A 25,120-nucleotide genomic window follows, 5' to 3' on the forward strand; every position below is an offset into this window, starting at 1 on the left:
CGCCTCAGAGTAGCACCCCCAGAGTGTCACAGTGCTTAAAATTGGGGTATTCTTCAACTGGTTATTAATCAATAACTTTTTAAAATTACATTGTGGGTTGTTACTATTTGGTCAGAAAAGCATTAGAGCTTTAAAACATAACAAACTTCTTGAATTTATTTCTCACTATGAGATGGAAATATCTTTTTCAACTCACAAGTGATTCAGTCCAGAGTACCATAGTTGTTTTCACTGTCAGTTTTACAAATCATTCAGCAAGTTAAAACTATTATACTTTGGTAATTTTCATAAACATCAATGGGCCAGGGCAGGCTGTATTCTTATGCTCCTGGGAGTAGAAAGAGAAGAAACTGAAGGAAAAAATGACTTCGAGGATGTGGTGATAAACCAATCTTCTTAAATAAAAGTTTGTAATTAATTTTCACATATTGCCACAGGTTGTTAGATATAACTGTGTCTGCAAGCTTTAATTATTTTGAGTAGATACAATGGGGTTAAGTTATTTTAAGATAGTGATACCAAATGTTTGAAGTATCAACTAATTATAGACAGAGGCAATTTACGATAACAAAGTATGCATGGATAGCAAATATTTTAATCTTCAAAACTGAAATTGGGGGAGGTGAGAAACTAATAAAAGGTGTTAGTGTGTGTCACTGCATTAAACACTATGTGTTCACTTTCAATGCTTGCCTTAAGCATCTGAAATGCAACCAAACAGTAACCAGGCATTCTTGTTGCCTTAAGTAATACCCAAGTTACTAGACACACATTGTTCTGCTGTTACTTCTACACCTTCTTCACCTGCTCGGGAGGTGAGTGAAATTTGCAGTAGTGGAGAGTAGTGAATAGGGAATACAAATTTGAATACAGAGTTTAATAATGCATGCTATCAGATTTCGTAATGTAGCATTTGTACTTAGGTTATGCAAAGAAAAATAATGTTGTTTGGAAATATGTAATGAAGTTTTATTTATTATTATATTTGGGGGAAAATTACCTGTATGACAAATGAAATATAAAAACTAAGTGAACATTTATGTTATTTTATAATGTTAAATATTCAAGAAAATTATGAGCATTATCTACATCATTTTAAAATGAAAAGTAAAATTTTTATTCATATCTTGTAATTGTTATAACTCACATAAAATTAAATGAAAATTTATAATTATGTAGTAGTTATTTGACAGATTGTAACAAAACAAAACCTTTATAAATTCTTCATGCATTTGGGTGGTAATATTTACCTTAGCTCTTTCTACACCTACAAAAATTCCAAAAAGTACAGCCCAGGCAAACAAAGTTTCTGTGATGTAAAGTTTTATGATTTTTTTAATGGAAGTTTTTATTGTATTTTAAAAAGATCAATATTTTTAAATAAATTCTGGTTCACTTTTTAATTTTTCCTCCATGTTATCTTGGGAAAACTTGAGTTCCAATTGTACAGAAACGGTTCCCAAGAAACAAAAGAGAATAAACAGTTAAGTTGTTGTGGATATAATGTTTCTGGTTCATGGCTTTCCCACACACTTCCATCGCCTGCATCTCCTGAAAGGTGTAAAAGTAAAGATTTTATACATAATACTATGGCTAATAGAAATCATACATTGCATTTTGTTTTCTTAGTTCAATTCTTGTTAAATGTAAGTATACCTATCCCTCACTTAGCACGTCTTCAGACAGCACTGATTCATTTAGCGCGATGTTAATTTTACTGCCTTAGTCTTGAATAGCACGTCTGTAAATTTCAGTTAGCACGAAATCTGCACAGGCAAAAAAAAAGTCGGGCATGACGCCACGAAGTCTGTTTCAACGTTTGTATACAACAGATGTATGGTGGGATACAATTAGCCAAACAAGGGGGGAAGAGATGCGCACGCAGGTCTGTCTACGCTATCGGCTGTTGTACAAACATCAGCTATGGTAAGTTAAATCGCGGCTATGAAGTGTAAAGGACCAAATTTTTTTTACGTCCGCACGCATGCCGCCATGCCGTACCGTTGTCGCCTGGCCACAGACCGGCCCGTGAACTCAGTCTAGCCAGTGGCAGGGAATTCACACAAACAAAAGCAATGTCTGCCCATTCAGCTGCCAGTAACTGTTACTTGCTTCATCACGTATAATTCATCGTATTCAAGTATTTGAGACAAAACTAAAAGTATTACGGCACGCAGATTGACATGAAGGCCACGCTTATGTTGGTCGCACTTTAGTTTTTAGCAAGTCAACTGTGTGCACAATTTTCTTTTAAAGACGTTATTAAAAGTTATAACCTTTATCTGTTAGTCTGCGTCGCCGCAGTGTACCGTTTTTAAAAATGTAGCCAGTGCTAGTTGGCATCATTCATGTTTGGCTATGTTGCTTCCCGTATAGAGTGCGCACACATAGTCGAATATCTATATTGATATCTCTCCGATTGCATGCAACACGCTCTCTCTGTCTTGTGCCGAGCTAACTACATTTGATAGCCCGCACTATTTGGTGGTGTGTACTACGATGAATTATGCGTTAGTTCAGGCTTGCATTTGGGTCACAGAGTTTGTTTTTCTATTTAAAGTTGAAGAAAGGTTTTTGTTGCATGACTTATTAATTTAAATTGTTTGGCGTGCTTGTTTATACTCTACTTTTTAAACAAACCTACTTTCCATGAATGGGTTATGTTTTTATGAATAACTTTACCTAACAACAATTTTTTTTTTTCGCATAAAAATCGCACCCATACTTTTGAAATTTGATCTTATTATAAATTGTTCGACGATTATGCTTAAGACACGATAAGCACTTTAATTTTTTAAAAATTACAATGTAATTATCCGGACAGTAATATCGATTTAACTGTCAGTATAGGATGGTTTGGAAAGATACGCGACGTGAGTTGAAGGTCACGCCCGGGCGGGCAAGGCATCCAGCCGACTGACGATAAAGTACATAACCACGTATCTCCCGTTACGGGGTGTCGTATTTGTCATACAAAGTGTGATAGGGGGTATATGAAGATTAATGGTGTGACATATTTATTGTTGAGTGTTATTCTGCGCATTTATATCACGTAAAGTATATTTTCCTAGACAATTTTGGAACACATTAATTGAATTAGCCTTGCTATTTATGGAAACTAATGCTTCAGAATACACAATTTCGAACTACATGAGCATTTTTAGGAATGAATTAGTCCTGCTAAGTGAGGGATAGGTGTAGTTATTGATCTTAGGGGGCCAGGCATGTATGCAACTGTTGGAGCAGTCATACTTACTCCTGATGTCTGTTTTCTGAGAGTTATATTGTTCCAGGATGTTTGCACCAAAATGTGCAGCCTGTGGCAAAGGAATCACGCCAGTCGAGGTAAGTGTGCCTGTAATGCCCGTTGATGTTAAACATAAATAATTCCATGTAGAATATTAATATATAATCATTTAAAAAATTGCATTCCAAGTTATACAAAAAATATTTTTGGCTATGTATTTAATATTGAGCAGCTCTGACACTCAATGTAATATTTTTGCTGGAACTGACACTCAATGTAATATTTTTTGCTCGATCTGACACTCAATGTAATATTTTTGTTGGATCTGACACTCAATGTAATATTATTGCTGGATTTATTATCCCAATAATGCACACACATATACTTGTGTTAAGGAAGTTTTAGTTGGCTAAAATATATAGTTTATAGTATATATGTGTTTGTATTTATAGATTAAGTACCTAAATTCTAAGCCAATATCATCACATAAACCATTAGCTTTGCTGAGTTATTTATGTGACAAACTGTGTCATTTCAGGGAACCGAGGAGACTGTTAGAGTGGTTTCTATGGATAAAGACTTCCATGTCGACTGCTATATCTGCGAGGTGAGTGCAATAACCATTTATCCATGGTGGATGAGAGAATGGTAGACTGTCCTTGCTGAATGCTGATACAGCTTTCAAAAAGCTCATAATAATTCTCTCTTCATGTTTTAAGAATGAGGTTTACAGTTAGTCCTTGTGCCAGGCAAATTGTTGGTATAATTTGGGGGGACCAAACGAAACTTACAGGACTTGATTATTGGGTCATGAGGAACTGAAAAATTAGTGATAGACATCTCAATATGGTAGCTTTTAAAAATGGCAGCCATTCAAAATGGCTGCCGACAGTGAGGCATTCAAATTCATATTTCTCAGCTATGGTCAATCCGATTTTAACAATTTTTTTTTTAAATTATACATCAGAGTCACATCTTCAGTTTTGATTCTTAACTAATTTCTTGTAACTGTAATAGTTTTTGAGAAATTTTGAAAAAGGCTAAAATTTTGGCAGTATTGTAATGCTGTTACTGTCATTTGCTGAAAAACGAAGCTTTTTAGCAAAAACAACTATTAATACCAAATGAAGCTAATAAAATGATCTTTAATTAAAAAAACATTCAATTTAATCAGAATTTTGTAGCCTGAGAAACGATTAATTGTTTATGATGACAAAGTGTCCAAGTATCCTTGTCCCAACTGCTAAAATAATATTATTTTGGTATAAATTGGGGGAACCAAACTAAACTTTCAGGACTTGATTATTGAATGATGCTGAACTTAAAATAAGTGATAGACATCTCAAAATGGTAGTTTATAAAATTGGCGGCAATTCAAAATGGCTGCTGACAGTGAGTTATTCAAAGTCATATTTCTAAGCTTTGGGTTATCCGATTTTAACCATTTTTTTAAAAATCAAACAGCGGAATTAAATCTTCAATTTTTATGCTTAACTAAGTTCGTGTTAACTATAATTGAATTTGAGAAATTTAAAAAAAAAGTGCTAACATTTGGACAACATTATACTGTTTATACTGCCATTTGTTAAAAACACCCTAGCTTTTTATCAGGAAAAATTACATTTAACAAACAAATAAATTTAAATGAATTTAAATTAAAAAATGCAATTGATTTTTTTAAATAATAGCTTAAGAAATAATATATTCATAAATATTTCTGAATTTTTTATAAGATGACAAAGTTTTCCAGAACTGTATACAGAGTAGAATGCTGAACTTGGAATGTAACTTTACATTCAAATATTTTTATTTAAATTATTGTTTTTTAAGTGTGTTTGAACTCGTAATCTTGACATGCGAGATGTATTCAGTCACCCACTTGGACCACTTTCTTGGACTCTAGGAAATGCAGATGGATCACTGAAGAAAACTAATAAAGCTAAGTTTGCTCATCATTTGGAAAGTTTTACATCACCTTGTGAACTACCAAAAACAAAATCTGCTTGTATAATAGATGCAATGTGTTTGCTGCAAGCAGTACACGGAGAAAACCGAACTTTCGAAGAATTGTGTAAGGATATTCTTATTCAGGTGTTGAACATAGGGCGCTTAAGTCTGAGAATAGATGTAGTTTTCGATGTTTATAGAAAAAAAACTCTATTAAATTGTCAGAACGGGAAAAGAGGGATTCCAAAGATGGGATCAATTTTAGCTGCATTAAGAATGGCCACAAAATAGTTTGTTGGAGAAGGCTTCTGCAGAGTGGTGAAAGTAAGACTAAGTTAATAAAATTTTTGGTGGACTCTTGGCAAGGTGAGCAATGGAAAGAAATGATTGGTGACAAAGAAGATTTTGTAACATTGGAAGAGACATGCATTAAGATCACATCAAATGGTTCTGAAGCTGTGAAAGACGTAACATGTACTCATGAAGAAGCAGATACCCGCATAATGCTACTTGCTAAACATGCTGCCATTAATTATCCAACAGTGCTTTGTTACTCAAATGACACAGATGTTTTGGTCATTTCAGTTGGTCTACACTTGGATATGAAGGCTAACTTATACATTATAAAAGGGATGAAAAATCACATAAGAGTAATTGATGTTGGCAAAATTGTCAAAGCAATAGGTTCAGAAGATGCCTCTGCAGTAATAGGATTCCATAGTTGGTCAGGCTGTGACAGTGTGAGTTCTTTTTCTGGTAAGGAAAGATCCTGGGGTTCAAAATTATTTGCAAATGCAAAGAATACCTCCGACCATTTACAAGTCTAGGTATTACATGGACTCTTTCTGAAGAATTGTTGAAGACTATCAAGAAATTCACATGTGAAATGTATTGTAGGAAGACAAAAACCGAAAGTGCCAATCAGCTTCGCTATGAATTATTTCGAGCCAAGGAGGGTCAAATCGACAGCTCTCAACTACCAACATGCCAAGATAGCTTGAAACAACATATACTTCGTGCTAACTTCCAGGCTGGAATATGGAAGTTAGGCCTTGAAAATGTTCCTATTATACCTAACCCAGAAGTACATGGATGGATAAAGGACAGTGAAGGACAATTACACATACATTGCATGGTCGGAGCATGAGCGCCGGAAGCTGTACTTAATATTCTGTGTTACGATTAGTCTGCAAAAAACTGCAATATTACGACTTGTACATGCCTTCAAAACAAATTGCTGTGTACATTAGGATGTGCATGTAAAGGATGACAAAATTCAAGCACTTTGGAATCAAGTTACGGCCAAGCCATCCATGATTACAACAGTGATTCTAGTACTGACTCTGAGGTTTGAACATGGGTGATGAAGTTAGAACTATGGTGCTTACAGTTGTCAAAATTCCAGAAAAATGTAACGAAAACAAGTAAGAATTCTCCCATTGTGTCATAAAGTAATGAGACATCAAATTTAATTTTACTAATCTATCTCACTAAAATCATAAATGCTGTATTAAATTATTGTAAATATATTTCACTTGAAGTGAACAAATGTTAGTTCATCACCTTATGAGAAAGTTATACAAACTAGGAATATAGCATGAATGATGTATATTAAAAACCACATTGATTATAAATTACTTCTCCAGTAATGGTATATGAAAATTGAAAATAATTTTATTAGCTTCATTTGCTATTCATAGTTGTTTTTGCTAAAAAGCTTAATTTTTCATCAAATGGCTTTAACAGCAGTACAATGCTGTCCAAATATTAGCACTTTTTTTTTTTTAATTTCTCAAAACCAATTATAGTTACAAGACATTAGTTAAGTATAAAAATTGAAAATTTAATTCCGCGGTTTAATTTTTGAAAAATGTTAAAAATCGGATAACCCATAGCTTAGAAATATGACTTTGAATAACTCACTGTCGGCAGCCATTTTGAATTGCCGCCAATTTTATAAACTACCATTATGAGATGTCTATCACTAATTTTTAAGTTCAGCATCATCCAATAATCAAGTCCTGGAAGTTTAGTTTGGTTCCCCCAATTTATACCAAAATAATATTATTTTAGCAGTTGGGACAAGGATACTTGGACACTTTGTCATCATAAACAATTAATCGTTTCTCAGGCTACAAAATTCCGATTAAATTGAATGTTTTCTTTAAATTAAAGATCATTTTATTAGCTTCATTTGGTATTCATAGTTGTTTTTGCTAAAAAGCTTCGTTTTTCAGCAAATGACAGTAACAGCATTACAATACTGCCAAAATTTTAGCCTTTTTCAAAATTTCTCAAAAACTATTACAGTTACAAGAAATTAGTTAAGAATATAAACTGAAGATGTGACTCTGATGTTTAATTTAAAAAAAAATTGTTAAAATCGGATTGACCATAGCTGAGAAATATGACTTTGAATGCCTCACTGTCGGCAGCCATTTTGAATGGCTGCCATTTTTAAAAGCTACCATATTGAGATGTCTATCACTAATTTTTCAGTTCCTCATGACCCAATAATCAAATCCTGTAAGTTTCGTTTGGTCCCCCCAAATTATACCAAATCATGTAATTTTGGCCTCTGGCACAAGGACTAAGTGTAAGGAGTGAGTTGCAGCTGAAAACTGCCATGTGCATGCCAGACCAGGCACGGACCCAGCAGCATGCTTAGGGCAGTGTGAGGCATCTGGAGAGCAAGCATCCACAGATGCAAGAGTGAAAGCAGAAGACATGTCAATGTTATGTTGTATATCTGCTGCAGAGCCCAAGTGAACATACAAAAAATGCACTATTTTGGTTTTTTACTTCCCATTTCAATACCCCACAGAAAATACATTCTTTACTCATTCTGCCCATTGTTATAAACGTGTGACTGTTGAATTAAGAGTTGCTCCCTATTCTGAAGACACTATCAAATACGGCCCATGTGTTTTAATAAAATGCTTGCAGTCGCCGTAACACCCTTTTAGCAAAAGGGCATTTGGAACCTTTCTTCCTTCTTGATTTTTTTTTAAATATATCACTTTTTATTATAAAATACAAACTTACCCCCTTTTACATTTTTTTCCATTTTGTGGTCAAATTTTCAACAACAAAAAATGGGGAAAATATATTATGTAACTCATGTACATTATTCGTGCTCATTTTCTTACATACCACTTTATTTGTATGAATTTTTGAAAATGTACAGTTGAGCAATTGCGAAGCTATTAGTAAGAAGAATTAAACAAAGAATATTTTCCTTACTTGTTACTGATAGCAGATTAAGTGTAGGATAAATATAGTGTAAAAATTCCAAACAGAATGTAATATGAAATGTTTGTGGCACTGTGAAACATCCATTAGGAATTACAATTAAGCATAAAGAAAGTGAAAATGTAGTAACCCAAAATAACTGGTAAAGGCTAGCCTCAACACGCACATAAAATGCCTGGTTGCGTGCAGACACGCAGCCGATAAACGGAGGGGTGTCACATGGCCTCTGCTTGCAGGACTGTGGCATGCAGCTGACGGACGGAGGGGTGTCATGGCCTCTGCTTGCAGGACTGTGGCATGCAGCTGACGAACGGAGGGGTGTCACATGGCCTCTGCTTGCAGGACTGTGGCATGCAGCTGATGGACGGAGGTGTGTCACATGGCCTCTGCTTGCAGGACTGTGGCATGCAGCTGACGGACGGAGGGGTGTCACATGGCCTCTGCTTGCAGGACTGTGGCATGCAGCTGACGGACGGAGGGGTGTCACATGGCCTCTGCTTGCAGGACTGTGGCATGCAGCTGACGGACGGAGGGGTGTCACATGGCCTCTGCTTGCAGGACTGTGGCATGCAGCTGACGGACGGAGGGGTGTCACATGGCCTCTGCTTGCAGGACTGTGGCATGCAGCTGACGGACGGAGGGGTGTCACATGGCCTCTGCTTGCAGGACTGTGGCATGCAGCTGACGGACGGAGGGGTTTCACATGGCCTCTGCTTGCAGGACTGTGGCATGCAGCCGAGGGACGGAGGGGTGTCACATGGCCTCTGCTTGCAGGACTGTGGCATGCAGCCGACGGACGGAGGGGTGTCACATGGCCTCTGCTTGCAGGACTGTGGCATGCAGCCGACGGACGGAGGGGTGTCACATGGCCTCTGCTTGCAGGACTGTGGCATGCAGCCGACGGACGGAGGGGTGTCACATGGCCTCTGCTTGCAGGACTGTGGCATGCAGCCGAGGGACGGAGGGGTGTCACATGGCCTCTGCTTGCAGGACTGTGGCATGCAGCCGAGGGACGGAGGGGTGTCACATGGCCTCTGCTTGCAGGACTGTGGCATGCAGCCGATGGACGGAGGGGTGTCACATGGCCTCTGCTTGCAGGACTGTGGCATGCAGCCGATGGACGGAGGGGTGTCACATGGCCTCTGCATGCTGGACTGTGGCATGCAGCCGACGGACGGAGGGGTGTCACATGGCCTCTGCTTGCAGGACTGTGGCATGCAGCCGAGGGACGGAGGGGTGTCACATGGCCTCTGCTTGCAGGACTGTGGCATGCAGCCGAGGGACGGAGGGGTGTCACATGGCCTCTGCTTGCAGGACTGTGGCATGCAGCCGAGGGACGGAGGGGTGTCACATGGCCTCTGCTTGCTGGACTGTGGCATGCAGGCGAGGGACGGAGGGGTGTCACATGGCCTCTGCTTGCAGGACTGTGTCATGCAGCCGAGGGACGGAGGGGTGTCACATGGCCTCTGCTTGCAGGACTGTGGCATGCAGCCGAGGGACGGAGGGGTGTCACATGGCCTCTGCTTGCAGGACTGTGGCATGCAGCCGAGGGACGGAGGGGTGTCACATGGCCTCTGCTTGCAGGACTGTGGCATGCAGCTGACGGACGTAGGGGTGTCACATGGCCTCTGCTTGCAGGACTGTGGCATGCAGCCGACGGACGGAGGGGTGTCACATGGCCTCTGCTTGCAGGACTGTGGCATGCAGCCGACGGACGGAGGGGTGTCACATGGCCTCTGCTTGCAGGACTGTGGCATGCAGCCGAGGGACGGAGGGGTGTCACATGGCCTCTGCTTGCAGGACTGTGGCATGCAGCCGAGGGACGGAGGGGTTTCACATGGCCTCTGCTTGCAGGACTGTGGCATGCAGCCGAGGGACGGAGGGGTGTCACATGGCCTCTGCTTGCAGGACTGTGGCATGCAGCCGAGGGACGGAGGGGTGTCACATGGCCTCTGCTTGCAGGACTGTGGCATGCAGCCGAGGGACGGAGGGGTGTCACATGGCCTCTGCTTGCAGGACTGTGGCATGCAGCCGAGGGACGGAGGGGTGTCACATGGCCTCTGCTTGCAGGACTGTGGCATGCAGCCGAGGGACGGAGGGGTGTCACATGGCCTCTGCTTGCAGGACTGTGGCATGCAGCCGAGGGACGGAGGGGTTTCACATGGCCTCTGCTTGCAGGACTGTGGCATGCAGCCGAGGGACGGAGGGGTGTCACATGGCCTCTGCTTGCAGGACTGTGGCATGCAGCCGAGGGACGGAGGGGTGTCACATGGCCTCTGCTTGCAGGACTGTGGCATGCAGCTGACGGACGTAGGGGTGTCACATGGCCTCTGCTTGCAGGACTGTGGCATGCAGCCGACGGACGGAGGGGTGTCACATGGCCTCTGCTTGCAGGACTGTGGCATGCAGCCGAGGGACGGAGGGGTGTCACATGGCCTCTGCTTGCAGGACTGTGGCATGCAGCCGAGGGACGGAGGAGTTTCACATGGCCTCTGCTTGCAGGACTGTGGCATGCAGCCGAGGGACGGAGGAGTTTCACATGGCCTCTGCTTGCAGGACTGTGGCATGCAGCCGAGGGACGGAGGGGTGTCACATGGCCTCTGCTTGCAGGACTGTGGCATGCAGCCGATGGACGGAGGGGTGTCACATGGCCTCTGCTTGCTGGACTGTGGCATGCAGCCGAGGGACGGAGGGGTGTCACATGGCCTCTGCTTGCAGGACTGTGGCATGCAGCCGAGGGACGGAGGTGTGTCACATGGCCTCTGCTTGCAGGACTGTGGCATGCAGCCGAGGGACGGAGGTGTGTCACATGGCCTCTGCTTGCAGGACTGTGGCATGCAGCCGAGGGACGGAGGGGTGTCACATGGCCTCTGCTTGCAGGACTGTGGCATGCAGCCGAGGGACGGAGGGGTATCACATGGCCTCTGCTTGCAGGACTGTGGCATGCAGCCGACGGACGGAGGGGTGTCACATGGCCTCTGCTTGCAGGACTGTGGCATGCAGCCGACGGACGGAGGGGTGTCACATGGCCTCTGCTTGCAGGACTGTGGCATGCAGCCGACGGACGGAGGGGTGTCACATGGCCTCTGCTTGCAGGACTGTGGCATGCAGCCGACGGACGGAGGGGTGTCACATGGCCTCTGCTTGCAGGACTGTGGCATGCAGCCGAGGGACGGAGGGGTGTCACATGGCCTCTGCTTGCAGGACTGTGGCATGCAGCCGAGGGACGGAGGGGTGTCACATGGCCTCTGCTTGCAGGACTGTGGCATGCAGCCGAGGGACGGAGGGGTGTCACATGGCCTCTGCTTGCAGGACTGTGGCATGCAGCCGAGGGACGGAGGGGTTTCACATGGCCTCTGCTTGCAGGACTGTGGCATGCAGCCGAGGGACGGAGGGGTTTCACATGGCCTCTGCTTGCAGGACTGTGGCATGCAGCCGAGGGACGGAGGGGTGTCACATGGCCTCTGCTTGCAGGACTGTGGCATGCAGCCGACGGACGGAGTGGTGTCACATGGCCTCTGCTTGCAGGACTGTGGCATGCAGCCGACGGACGGAGGGGTGTCACATGGCCTCTGCTTGCAGGACTGTGGCATGCAGCCGACGGACGGAGGGGTGTCACATGGCCTCTGCTTGCAGGACTGTGGCATGCAGCCGAGGGACGGAGGGGTGTCACATGGCCTCTGCTTGCAGGACTGTGGCATGCAGCCGAGGGACGGAGGGGTGTCACATGGCCTCTGCTTGCAGGACTGTGGCATGCAGCCGAGGGACGGAGGGGTGTCACATGGCCTCTGCTTGCAGGACTGTGGCATGCAGCCGAGGGACGGAGGGGTGTCACATGGCCTCTGCTTGCAGGACTGTGGCATGCAGCCGAGGGACGGAGGGGTGTCACATGGCCTCTGCTTGCAGGACTGTGGCATGCAGCCGACGGACGGGGGGTGTCACATGGCCTCTGCTTGCAGGACTGTGGCATGCAGCCGACGGACGGAGGGGTGTCACATGGCCTCTGCTTACAGGACTGTGGCATGCAGCCGACGGACGGAGGGGTGTCACATGGCCTCAACTTGCAGGACTGTGGCATGCAGCTGACGGACGGAGGGGTGTCACATGGCCTCTGCTTGCAGGACTGTGGCATGCAGCTGACGGACGGAAGGGTGTCACATGGCCTCTGCTTGCAGGACTGTGGCATGCAGCTGACGGACGGAAGGGTGTCACATGGCCTCTGCTTGCAGGACTGTGGCATGCAGCCGAGGGACGGAGGGGTGTCACATGGCCTCTGCTTGCAGGACTGTGGCATGCAGCCGAGGAACGGAGGGGTGTCACATGGCCTCTGCTTGCAGGACTGTGGCATGCAGCCGAGGAACGGAGGGGTGTCACATGGCCTCTGCTTGCAGGACTGTTGCATGCAGCTGACGGACGGAGGGCTGTCACATGGCCTCTGCTTGCAGGACTGTGGCATGCAGCTGACGGACGAGCCGGACAAGCGCTGCTACCCGCTCGACGACCGCCTGCTGTGTCGCGCGTGCCACATACAGAGACTGAGCCACCAGCCACGCCAGCTGCAGGTAAGCCGGTACAGTGATCCGGCATGTTGTTAACCACAACTGTGCCAGATCATAGTATGGCAATGTAGTTTAAAGGGGAATACCAAAGGAAAAATAATATACAGTACAATGGAGTTAAAAACATTTGTAATAAGCGGCTAGTAGAAAGAAAAACTACAGGTGAGCGTTGGTCTTCACAACATTATCACAGAACTGCATCTGTGAAACATGAAGTGTACCCACTAGAAACAGGAAATGTTGTGCTGATGTGAAAACTGACAGGGGGCCAAAGCCAATAGCTGTAACTGACCAGAAAACAGCTGAATGCAAGCGGCTCAAATGGTGCTGAATTACATAATGTGCTGAACTGTAGAACTGTAGTGTACTGCCTCGGAAACTATACACCCTGCAAGCTTTTTTGACACTTTGCATTCTTATTCGGGACAATTTGGCACTCTTTAGACAGAAAATGCTGCCATTGCAACTCGGATCACCCAACACTCCTTTATGGATGAGGAAACAGAATCCAAATGAGTAGGTGTTTCAGAATGTAAAATACTGCCATACATTCTATGCATTTATTTAGGATAAAGAAATAAATGCAAATAACGATTACATTCAAAAACTGGTTTTATAACATTGTAAATTATTGTAACATTATATAAAATATTAACACATCTCATTTCAAATGTTTTTGAGTGTTTTAGTTCAACTCTGGACAATATTACTTGGTGGAGCACCATGGTACATCTTGTGTGGAAATGTTGCAGTACTAATTACATAATGATTATATGGAAACTCTTGGCTGATTATTAAAAAAAAAGTTAACTTCAAAAGAAATTGTCGGTAAATAACTTTTAAAAACCTGCATGCATTCTACACAGAAATTATTCTTAAAACTAAAATCTATTGTATTTTATCTAAAGTACATATTATTAAAGTCAAAATCAATTTACAATGGCTTGAAGGACTCCCGTCTCACTTAGGTATTTGAACGTAATTTTGACTCGCATATCTTCAATATAGGCATTTCCTTCTTCATTTAAAAATGTTGCCATCTATAATTTTGTTTACTTAGAAACACATGTTACTACAAAATGCAGATTTTGCTACCCCATGTCCATTTGCAAGCTCTCACATAGTGTGATCAGGTAATTCAGGAGAGTCAATGCATTTGTGTCGGCCGGGAGTTCAGTGTCGGCCGGGAGTTCAAGCCGGACAGACGTGTCTTGTGCGCGCACTCAGTTGTTGTAATTATTGATGTTCAAAGTGTGATAACTATCAATATTGATTTGTCTCTACTAGATCGGCAAGACTTTAAGGGGTTTCCCTTACCCTTACAAGATGGTGTATTTGTGAACTGTATTAATAATACTAATTTAGCCATGTTCAGGTCGCCTACGAAAAAATCGTGAACTAATTCGATCGAAACCCTGGATAAAAATTCATATTCACCTTCATTTACTCTGAAACTTCAAGACACCAACATGGATGAACTAATTAATATGGTAAAATCTCTCTGTGTTAAGTTTTATGAGCTTAAGAGTGAAAATGCGGTGCTTAAAACCTTGTTAATGGACTCAAGAGAAGAATCTTCTTTAATCAAACAAGAGTTAAAAGAGATCAAAATAATCTTATACATAAAGCAAAACTCAGATTTATCTTACAGCCAAGTGACCAAAAGAGCGCCCAATAATAAGGTGATCAATGTTAATGGTGCAGTGATTATACCCAGCAACAGCTCCACACGCAGTGACCTACTTTCTGGTCAGCAAGAAACGCGCATGGTCAGGAACTCTAACAACAACCACCAGCGAGTCGACTCTGAAGATTTCATGTTGGTACAAAAACCGCTTAAGTCAAGACATAATGAAAACCCAGTTGGTACCCATGATAAAGAAAATAAGAAATCTCCACCCCAAGTAGGAATACGAAATACATCCACTCTTAAAACTGTCTCCAAACCTACCTACAAAAAGACTAAATCCCTGTTTGCTACCCGTTTTGAAGCCTCAGTTAAAGAACAAGAAATTATGGATTATATCACAAATGAACTCAATTTATCTCAGGTCAAAGTTACTAAACTCCGAACGAAGTATAATACTTATGCTTCATTTCATATATCAGTAATTGAAAATGACTTCAGTTGAATCAATAACATTGTGTTTTGGCCAAGTGGCTGTTTAATTAGCCCGTTTTACGGTAAACTACATCCGGATCAAGTCTACACTAATGTTACCAATCAAGACAATACAGCAGTGACCATCATGCCTCCTAATCCAATGGCGTCAACTTCCACATCTAATTTGATGCTGGAGGAGCATCCTATTTCCCACAGTGAAGCAGTTCCTTAGAAATTATGATATTGCATATCAAAATGTGAGAGGATTAAGAACTAAGTCTAACGAATTTCTGGAAAACCTTTTAAACTCTCATTACGACATTATTTGTTTAACAGAAACCTGGCTCAACGATAACAACATAAATTCTCACTATTTCACAGACCGGTATATAGTTTTTAGAAATGATAGAAATCCTCAACTTACACTGAAAAATAGAGGGGGTGGTGTGCTTTCAGCCTTTAACAAAACCAAATTTTTATCAATGCTACCTGTTTACATTTACGACTTTCCCGGTATTGAAGTTATCTGGATCAAGGTAAAAACGTCTCCTGCAACAACTTTTATCATCGGAACTATCTACCTAGCCCCGGACATCTCGCCGAATAAATACCTCGAGTACCTTGAACACTTGGAAGAAAAACTGTCTACCACTCAAGAAGATATTTTAATGTTCCAGGTATTGATTGGCTCACTCGGCACTCTTCAAACATTACTCATTCACATGTCAAATCCAAAGCCAATTACCTTCTCAATTACGTGTCTACATTGGGTCTGACCCAATATAATCACACCCAACCTTGCAAAAATCTTCTAGATTTATGCTTAACAAATCTATCTCAGTGTACAGTAACGCAAGCCTCTGAAATACTTAACAAAGAAGATCTGTATCATCCAGCTCTAAACATTAACATTGAAATTTATTCTAGCTCAAGAAGTGTTAATCCTTCCTACAGAAATGACAAGGACGGTAATTTTTTAGGTCTTTATAACGCCATAAAAAATTATGACTGGTCTCATTTCTATGAATCAACCAATGTTAATCATCAGGTGGATGTTTTAACAAATTGTATAACTGACAATATGAACACATTTATACCACTAATATCCATTATGGTTTTCTAATGACTTAATTCAAGCATTAAAATAAAAAAAAACATTTTCACAAACTTTATAAACGATCTAACAATCATTATTATTTACAGTTTTCACATTTTCGCAAAATGGCAAAATCTTATATAAAACGTGATAAAATTAATTGGATCCGCTCTACTAATAACAACATCAAGAACAATCCAAAGAAATTCTGGAAGTATGTTAAATTAATGAAAGATGGTTACTATGAACAATATTCTTTAAAAATCAATGATATTTGTGATGATCCAACTGTTTTATCCAATGTTTTTGCACAATATTTTTCCAGTGTCTACAAGACTTCAACCAATAATGTGACGTCTTCAAACATGTCCTCGGATTCTGTTCCTATGTCCTACATTTCTGAATCCCTTATTCTATGGGGCATCAAGGCTCTCAAGTCATCCAAATCCACCGGCCCAGATGGCATCCCTATTTTTATCTTAAAAGGCTGTTCCTACTTACTAGTTCCTCTTCTTTATCATATCTTTAACACCAGTTTGCATTCTCAAATTTTCCCTGACAAATGGAAAATAGCAAAGGTCATTCCGATACACAAACATGGCTCTAAATTGATTGTGTCAAACTATAGACCAATATCTTTACTTAATGGCTTCGCAAAAATATTTGAAAAAATTATACACAAAGTTTTAAATTTTCAACTTCAAAATAAATTATCAGCCAGTCAGCATGGTTTCAGATCTGGAATGTCCACCACTACTAACCTAATTACTTTTCTTAACCCAATCCATAATGTAGTTACTAACAGAGGTCAGGCAGATGCCTGTTATTTTGATCTAGCCAAAGCATTCGATACAAGAAACCATTCGCTACTTTTAAAAAAACTATCAGACTTTGGTTTTTGTACTAAATACTTGAACTGGTTCTCTAGCTATCTCAATAATAGATATTTTTTTGTATCTGTCAACAACCATAAATCCTCTTTACACCATGCTAGTTCTGGAGTACCACAAGGTGCCACTCTCTCACCTCTCCTCTTCAATATATTTATAAATGACATTACCATGGTCCTTAATTACTCAACTGGTGTACTCTTTGCTGACGATCTGAAAATCTCTAAAATAATATCTACAGTCAATGATTGCGCTCTTCTACAAAGGGATATTAATGAAATCAATAATTGGTGTCTTCTAAACTTGGTCAATCTTAACGATAATAAAACTAAGGTAATATCCTTTACTAGAAAATATAACCCTATAGTTTATAATTACATTCTGAATAATAACCCAATCTCAAAAACTTTCATTATAAAAGACCTTGGTGTCTTTCTAGATTCAAAATTATTTTTTCATAAACAAATCGACTACTTAAACTCCATTTCAAAAAGAACATTTGCTATTATAAAATATATCACTCATTATGCTACTTATTCCCATTCAATTATTTCTCTTTACTTGGCATTAATTCGATCTAAATTAGAATACTGTTCAACTATCTGGAATGACATTGGGTCGACTAATATTGAGAAACTAGAAAATTTACAAAACAAATTGTCTCAACTAATAATTCATAGAGGTTTTCCGCATCCCAATCTTATTCCTCTAGCAGACCGTAGAGCCTATTTGGACTATATTTTTGTACATAACATTTATAACTATAAAATTAAATGTAGCTATATTCTTGAGAACACCGGATTGAGAATCCCCCAATTCAATTCTCGCCTCTTTTCTAGTTTAAGTACTATTTATAACAAGAATGATCTTATTTATAGACTCGTTACAAACTATAATAGACACAACACCAAGTCAAATTAATTGTGAACAGAGCTATGTTTTAAAGTATTTAATGTAATTTATATCCTCATACTAATTATAGTTAGTATTTTTTCTCTTTCACGTTTACATTATTGTACTCTATTATATTTTATGTCTTGCTGCTTACTACCTTACTACTTTGTACTAATTACTATTTTAAGTATTATATTTGTATTTGTCCTTGTGTTGTCTGTTTGTATTGATGTCTTGTCCTTTGTTTCTTGTTTCTTTATGTATTTGTGTATATTTTGTATACGTCGTGCCCACCACTAAAGTCCCCGGACTGTTGGTGCGCATGTAACAAATTAAAATAAATAAATAAATAAAATAAATTTCTAAGGGAAAAATAATAATTAAGGGAATATATGAGTACCTCTGATGTTTTTGGATTTCCCCCAAAAAACAGGCATTTCAAAATTCCTACTAGATTCTGAAATACTTGATAGTTGGGAGGGAAATAAGTCCAGGGAAATTGTGAGATAAAAACATTCAAAATGAGAAAAATATTAGAAAAGAACATAATAATTATTAACATTGTAACATTGAACTCAGAAATAACATTTTCAGACTTCTCTATTTTTACTGAAAGCTGTTAGTGCTGCGATTATAGACTCCAGAAAAATAAATACATTCAAACCTTGCAAACTTATTTGCTATACTGGTTTTGTCCATTACCGAGTTGTGTTGTATCTAATTAGATAGTAGTCACAGATGTGGCTGCACAAATGCTGACCGTATAAATACATGGTTGTAATCTTACTTGCAGTGTTTAATTTTCATTGATGTAAATACCGTGTTTTCTCGTATAATCGTTGCACATTTTATTCTAAAATCAAGTTTGAAAAGTAGGGGTGCGACGATTATGCGGAAAAAAAAATTTTTTGTTAGGTAAAGTTATTCATAAAAACAAAACCTGTTCATGGAAAGTACGTTTATTTAAAAAAAGGTGGAGTATATAATAGCACGCCAAACAATCTATATTAATAATTCCTTAAACAAAAACCTTTCTTCAACTTTAAATAGGAAAACCAAAACTCTAACGCGAACGCAAGCCACTTGAATCTGACGTGAACGAATGTGTCATAGTACACACTTGCCACGAAAGAATGCTGGCTATCAAATGTAGTTAACTCGGCACCTGACAGAGAGCACGCGATGCATCCAATCGGCGAGATATCGATATTCGACTACGTGCGCGCGCTCTATACGGGAAGCAACATAACCAAACAAGAATGATGCGCTGGCTACACATTTTAATAAGCGGTACGCCGCGGTAACGCAGACAATCACATAAAGGAAATACAGTTTAAAAACATCTTTATAAGAAAATTTACACGTCAAACAACTTTGTATTTTTCCGTTAATTTATTAAGTAAGTGGTAATGACCGAATAAATATTAGATTTCTACTTTAAAATACATTGTTTTATACGGAAAAGATACCTACACAAAGCGCTCGGCATCTAATAGCGGGACCAAAAACATCATGCGACGTTTACGCGAGAAGTTTTTTATCCCAATTTTGACAGCCTAAAATATGGTTGCGACGATTACAATTATGCGATAAAACACATTATTAATATCCCATAAAAACCTGAACTGTCTTTGTTTAGTAAATTGTTCTTGGACATTAGAAAATTTTTTTTACTAAATGTTCAAAGCCTACTTGCATTTTATCTGTAAAAAAGTTTTCTCTGATTTTTTTTTTTTTTTTGGGGGTGGGGGGGTATATTTTCTGTAAACTGCAGCGATAAAGTGTTTTGAGCACACATGTGCACTGAGAATTGCACGTACACATTAGGCCGGCAAACTTTATTTTAATTTTTTAAAACGTTCATTTTTTTTTAAGATGTGAAATGCTATTTCATGCATAAAACATGAACTCTTACAATGAGGGGTGAAACAGTATTGAATATTGTACCATTATTTAAATACTTAAATGGAAAAATATGATATGCTTCCTTGCGGCATCAGGCAGCAAAGCGACTGCCCTCTCCTAGTGTGTCACATGACACAGTGACGTCAGAGGGCATGTACCTCAAGTCGTCAATGATGAATGACTGATAATAAAAAAATAGTTTGACTTTGAGTATTGTACCATGTGTGTATAAACCTGTGTGTTGTTCCAGGGAGTACCTGCAAGCTACCAGTACCTTGGTTGATGTCGCGACTGGAGTTTGTGGCTCAGTTTTCACTACACAGACTTTGTGTTGTCAAAGTATCAAGTTGATATTTGCCTCAATGAAATGATGACCTTTCGTGTTAATCGACTAGAAAACAGGCTGGTATGTCTGCTTCCCTTAGAATCTTCCTATACGTACCGTACTGTGATGTTTTGTTGTAAAAATGTTCCACAGACTGATGTGGTGGATTTAAAATGACAGTAACATTTTTAGTTTTTTTTTTTTTTTTTTTTGTTAGATAACAATGATTAAATATTGGTTACACATGTTGGTCTAAATTAGGACAAATTTAAGAACATTAGAAACCAATGTTAACATTTGTGAATGAATTTGTGTGTATTCTAGTTATTGAATTAGAGCTGTTGGTTCCAGTATGTGTGTTTTGTGATACAGTAAAACCCTGTTCAGACGTTTTTCAAGGGAACTTACTAACAGGGAAATTGAAATTAAAAGGAAAATAGTACAGATCAGTTGTTTCATTAAAAACAAAACACCCAAATGACATACTTAGATTATGTGCTATTTGTTCAGCTTTTTCTTTTAAAATTGGGACATGTTTGGGGAATATATAACTGTGAATATTTGTTGTGTAGAAAAAGCGTCACATCAAACTTTTAAATGTTTGTTATGCCCTTAGAGGCCCTGGTGCAACCCAAGGTGTAAAGAAAGGGAGGTGAAACCGTCCGGCCGCCCAAACACGTCCTCCACTGCGCACTACGTCACCTTGGTCGCACCGCCTGGTCCACACGCAGCGCGCTTACGGGAACACGACACAGAGACAGTTCATTTACAATCGTTTGAATAGTGAGAGTTACCACAAAGCGTCAAAATACTTTGCTATGTACATTGTATAGCATGCATTTAGAACATACAGTTTAAATTAATATATTAGTATCAAAACACGGGGTTTATATTAATAATAAAATTAATGAAGCAATATTTTTTCCGCTGTTTCATCACTTCAAAATGTTGACTGGGTCTTGTATTTATCTAGATACCGTAATGGCCATAAATGTCAGCACTGTCGAAAAAAATAATGATTTTACATAAAACACACAGAATTGTAATGGGAATTCGAATGAATACACTTCGAAAATATTTATTATGAATAATAAAATAGGGATGATAAACATTCAGGATGCGGGCAACAAAGAATAATACACACATATTATAAAAAAAATCGGACACAAAATAAAGTTTTTTTAAATACTTATTTGTAATTTACATAACCATAAGCGCTTTTGATTTATTTACTAATTTTAATTTTATTTAGTTACAAACATTAAACAAAAGGATAAATAATGACCAAAAATATATGTATTTAAAAAATATATTTAAAACATATTATTAAACCAAATAGCTCTACAATATTCAGCAAAAAAAAACAGCTTGCAGGCATTACGCTGAGAATGTACTGAGCGATGGTCTCTGCAAACTTTATTTTTAAGTATTTAAAACGGCAGTTTTTTAAACTCGTTAAATGCTATTTAAGGCATAAAACACAAACTCTTAAACAAAATTGTACCATTTCCAAACGCTTGAATGGAAAAAATTGGTAAAATCAAAAGTTCATAACAATGAATTCATTTACGTTAATTTTCATTATTGTGTGTAAACTAACAAAATAACACAACACAAGCAGATTGTAATGCCGAAATCTTAAAATACCTTTAGGTAAATAACATTATTAAAATCAGTATGATCACATGTAACTAGAGAAGTAGGCTAATTCACTTTCACGCACTGAATTTTAAGCGGTATTTTGCATAACATTATTATGTTAAATACATATGAATAGTAATGAAATAAAAATTAACTTCTTCCAAAGCCTATAAAAATTCATTTAAAACAAACATATTAGACCTCGAATTTCAAAAGTGGTTGTAAGTAAGCCTGTTTCGTTTCTGTATATTTTATAATTAACATCTCACAATTTTGCGTGTACATTTAATTATATTTAAACGTAATGATATAATACGTCCTCCCCACCACATTAAAGAGAACATTTTGAACAATAAAAAAAAGTGCATGTTTCTTTTTTATGTATAGGGGGTTCACATTCCTACTTTTATTCGATTTGTTTACATGCATTGATGAAATATTTTTCCCCCTTCATTAATGCTACACAAACTAGTGTTTAGGTTATTTCTAGAACAAACAAGAGGAAAAAAAAGTTAAATTGAAATAAATTCTGTAGTTCTCGCTGATGCCCGAATGCACAAACATTTTAAAAACCATTGATTTAAGTTTTATTAATGTATATATATATACGTTTAAATATCATTTAATAAATTAATTCAATTAATAACCTTTTTACAGTGAATGACTTTATTACTATGGATAAAAACTCGGTATTTAGCACGAAATATATTCCTCGACCTAATATTAACCTACAGTTAATAATACAAAAAAAATAAAAATAATTACTTGTATTATAAAATAGGGATGGGTCGGTACCGGTTCTCGGTTCCTACGGTTATCAGCATTTTAACCGGCACCGAGAACCGCAGCTAAAATGTCGGTGCCGGTACCGGTACCGGCAGTATAGCAAAACCCTTTTCGAAAATAGTCCTTCACTACAACTTAACTGCAGCATGAAATGGCTCAACTCACATCCAATTCACATATGAATTATTTTTTTGGACTTCTGTGAAATAATATTCTCGTCACATCTGTAAACAAAGTACGTTTTACATTCAAAACAACAGTTGAAGGTGCCATAGATGTAGTTCGTCGATGTGTGCAACGCTTAGCGTGTCTCTGTAGAGATGTGAACAGAAAGACGCCATATTTGTTTCACTGGTTTTAAAAATAGGCAGCTAATTGAGTCATTGACATGTAAGTATGCGTAACTGGTGTATAAAAAACAATTAAAAGTGCAAAAGTATATTTGTTTAATAGAATTGATGATTGATTTAAAATATTTCCGTAATATTCTTCGGCATTCTAAAATTTTATGCTTTTTGTGCAGTGCTGTGGAGTGTAAGTTCACTGCAACTGCAGCCATCTAGCGGAATGGCTAGTAACTTTCTCTTTTAGGCAAACGGGATTGCTTTGAAAGTGGCATGTCTGTTTTTAGTGGTAATAGCGTTGACGAAGATCTCGTAGACACGTGATAAAAGATTTTTTTTTTTTTTTTTGTGCAAAGTGGTGTATGGATGATAGTTGATGTATTTTACTATTGACTGGACAAACGAAATGCTCGTTGACACTTGTAAGGTATAATTATTCCAGCAAAATAGTACAAATTGTGTAAGAAATGTCATCAGAAGTGTGGCAAAAATTGACTTGACTGTGCAAACAAACTGAATTCAATGTAGACAATTTATTATTTCAATACTTTGAAAGTTCACCATCAATTTAATTTATTTCCATTATTGAAATATTTTATTTTTATTCCTATGTTTTAAAGGAGGGTGTATGTAGCTTTCTTGAGGTAATTGCTAGATTAATATAGTAAATTTTAGTTTTATTTAGTCCGGCACTAATACGTACATATTACATTTGCAATAGGTTGGTGTATTTGCTGTAGCTTGAAAACTGTACTAAACCTTTTAATTTGTTTTGATAGCATCTTTAAAGACTGAAACATTATGCCAATGCATTTCTTTGTAAGCATACAATAAAATAATTGAGGAAAAAATACAAATAAGTTATTATTTTTCAGTGTTATAAACAATAAATTGTTGAAGATGGAAGTCTAGATACAGGCTTTTTAGTGCTTTTTTGTAGCCGAAACAATAAATAGTTTATTACTTGAAACACCTCTTAAATAATGTGTGAATAATGTTTATTTTATTTTTGAAGTCAGAACCAAAGACTGAGAACAGAGAACCGATTTTTAAGAACCTGTACCGAACCGAGAACCGGGAAGAAACAGGAATTGACACATCACTATTATAAAACAAGTGAAATTACTATTTAAAATCACGTTTGTTTAAACATAAATCTGCTAACACACAAATTGTCCTTCCTTTTGCATACGTTCACCCACTTATTGCAAAGATGTTAATTTTTTTGGAAAAGAAAAATATTTTATGCCAGAATCTCGAGTCTTTTTGAAATGATTGTGGCATCCGAACACTGCACAGCTACATAAAAGCACTCAGGATTATGCAAGCACCAACAATAACAAAGGTTCGCACGAGACGCAGATGAGATGGATGGGAAGCGCCTGGAAAAAGAGCGCTGGCGACAACCAAGGTGACGTAGCGAGGGAGCGCGTGGAGGGGGAAAACCTGCGCATGGTTTCACCTCCCCTTAGACCATGGGTGCAACCTGTACAGTGGTTGCCTCTTGAATTTTGTTTTTTTTTATTGGAATAGACACCTATAGGAAGGCCCTTATGTATCATCTCTATCGGCATCATTGCATATTTTGATGTAAGAAAATAAAAACCGGGTCGGAATTTGTTTTAGTTGCAGGGAATCTCATAGGCTGTTGTCCCAAGCTCTCTCTACAATGATGCACCCGGGTGGCCAAAAAGATTCAGCGGATAGCAGTTAGCATTCTTGGTACCGGAGTTAACCTTTGCAGTTTTTTTTTGTTTTTTTTGCAGAATTCTTTAATTTTGCATTAATAGTATTACAAAATTTATAAATATTTTATTTGTGGATTTTTTATGAATAATAACATGCTTACCATGATGGGACCAAAAATACATCATGAATGTAATGGCTACCGATCACAGCTGTTTTGTTTACAGCAGTAAGGTGCCATAAACATCTTGGTCATGGACGACCAAAATCAATGCCATGTTACAATGATTATACACAAAATAATTGGGAAATTGTTGAGGAAGCACATGCTACAAATTTTTACCTTTCAAATAACTTTTTTTTTTCCTCCAATCATGTATACAATCTGTGACAATGTTATTTCTACCCAAAGGAGAATTTTTATATCCAGAGTTTTTTAATCAT

At 38.8% G+C, this 25,120-nt stretch overlaps 1 protein-coding gene across 6 annotated transcripts in view; it reads left to right on the forward strand.

Annotated features, from left to right (window-relative positions):
* Positions 1-25,120, forward strand: part of LOC134527374 (LIM domain-containing protein jub-like) — a 236,814-nt gene that overhangs the window by 181,129 nt on the left and 30,565 nt on the right. For 4 of the 6 annotated variants that reach the window (XM_063360002.1, XM_063360003.1, XM_063360005.1 and 1 more), the window contains 3 exons: positions 3,294-3,345; positions 3,786-3,854; positions 12,892-13,008. In XM_063360002.1, coding sequence (XP_063216072.1) covers positions 3,294-3,345; positions 3,786-3,854; positions 12,892-13,008 — 238 coding nt within the window. Of the gene's footprint in view, positions 1-3,293; positions 3,346-3,785; positions 3,855-12,891; positions 13,009-20,144; positions 20,664-25,120 lie in introns of those variants that run through there. The other 2 variants (XM_063360004.1, XM_063360006.1) reach the window with 1 other exon arrangement.

This window comes from Bacillus rossius, chromosome 1 (assembly GCF_032445375.1).
Source record: "Bacillus rossius redtenbacheri isolate Brsri chromosome 1, Brsri_v3, whole genome shotgun sequence".
Taxonomy (NCBI): Eukaryota; Metazoa; Arthropoda; class Insecta; order Phasmatodea; family Bacillidae; genus Bacillus; species Bacillus rossius.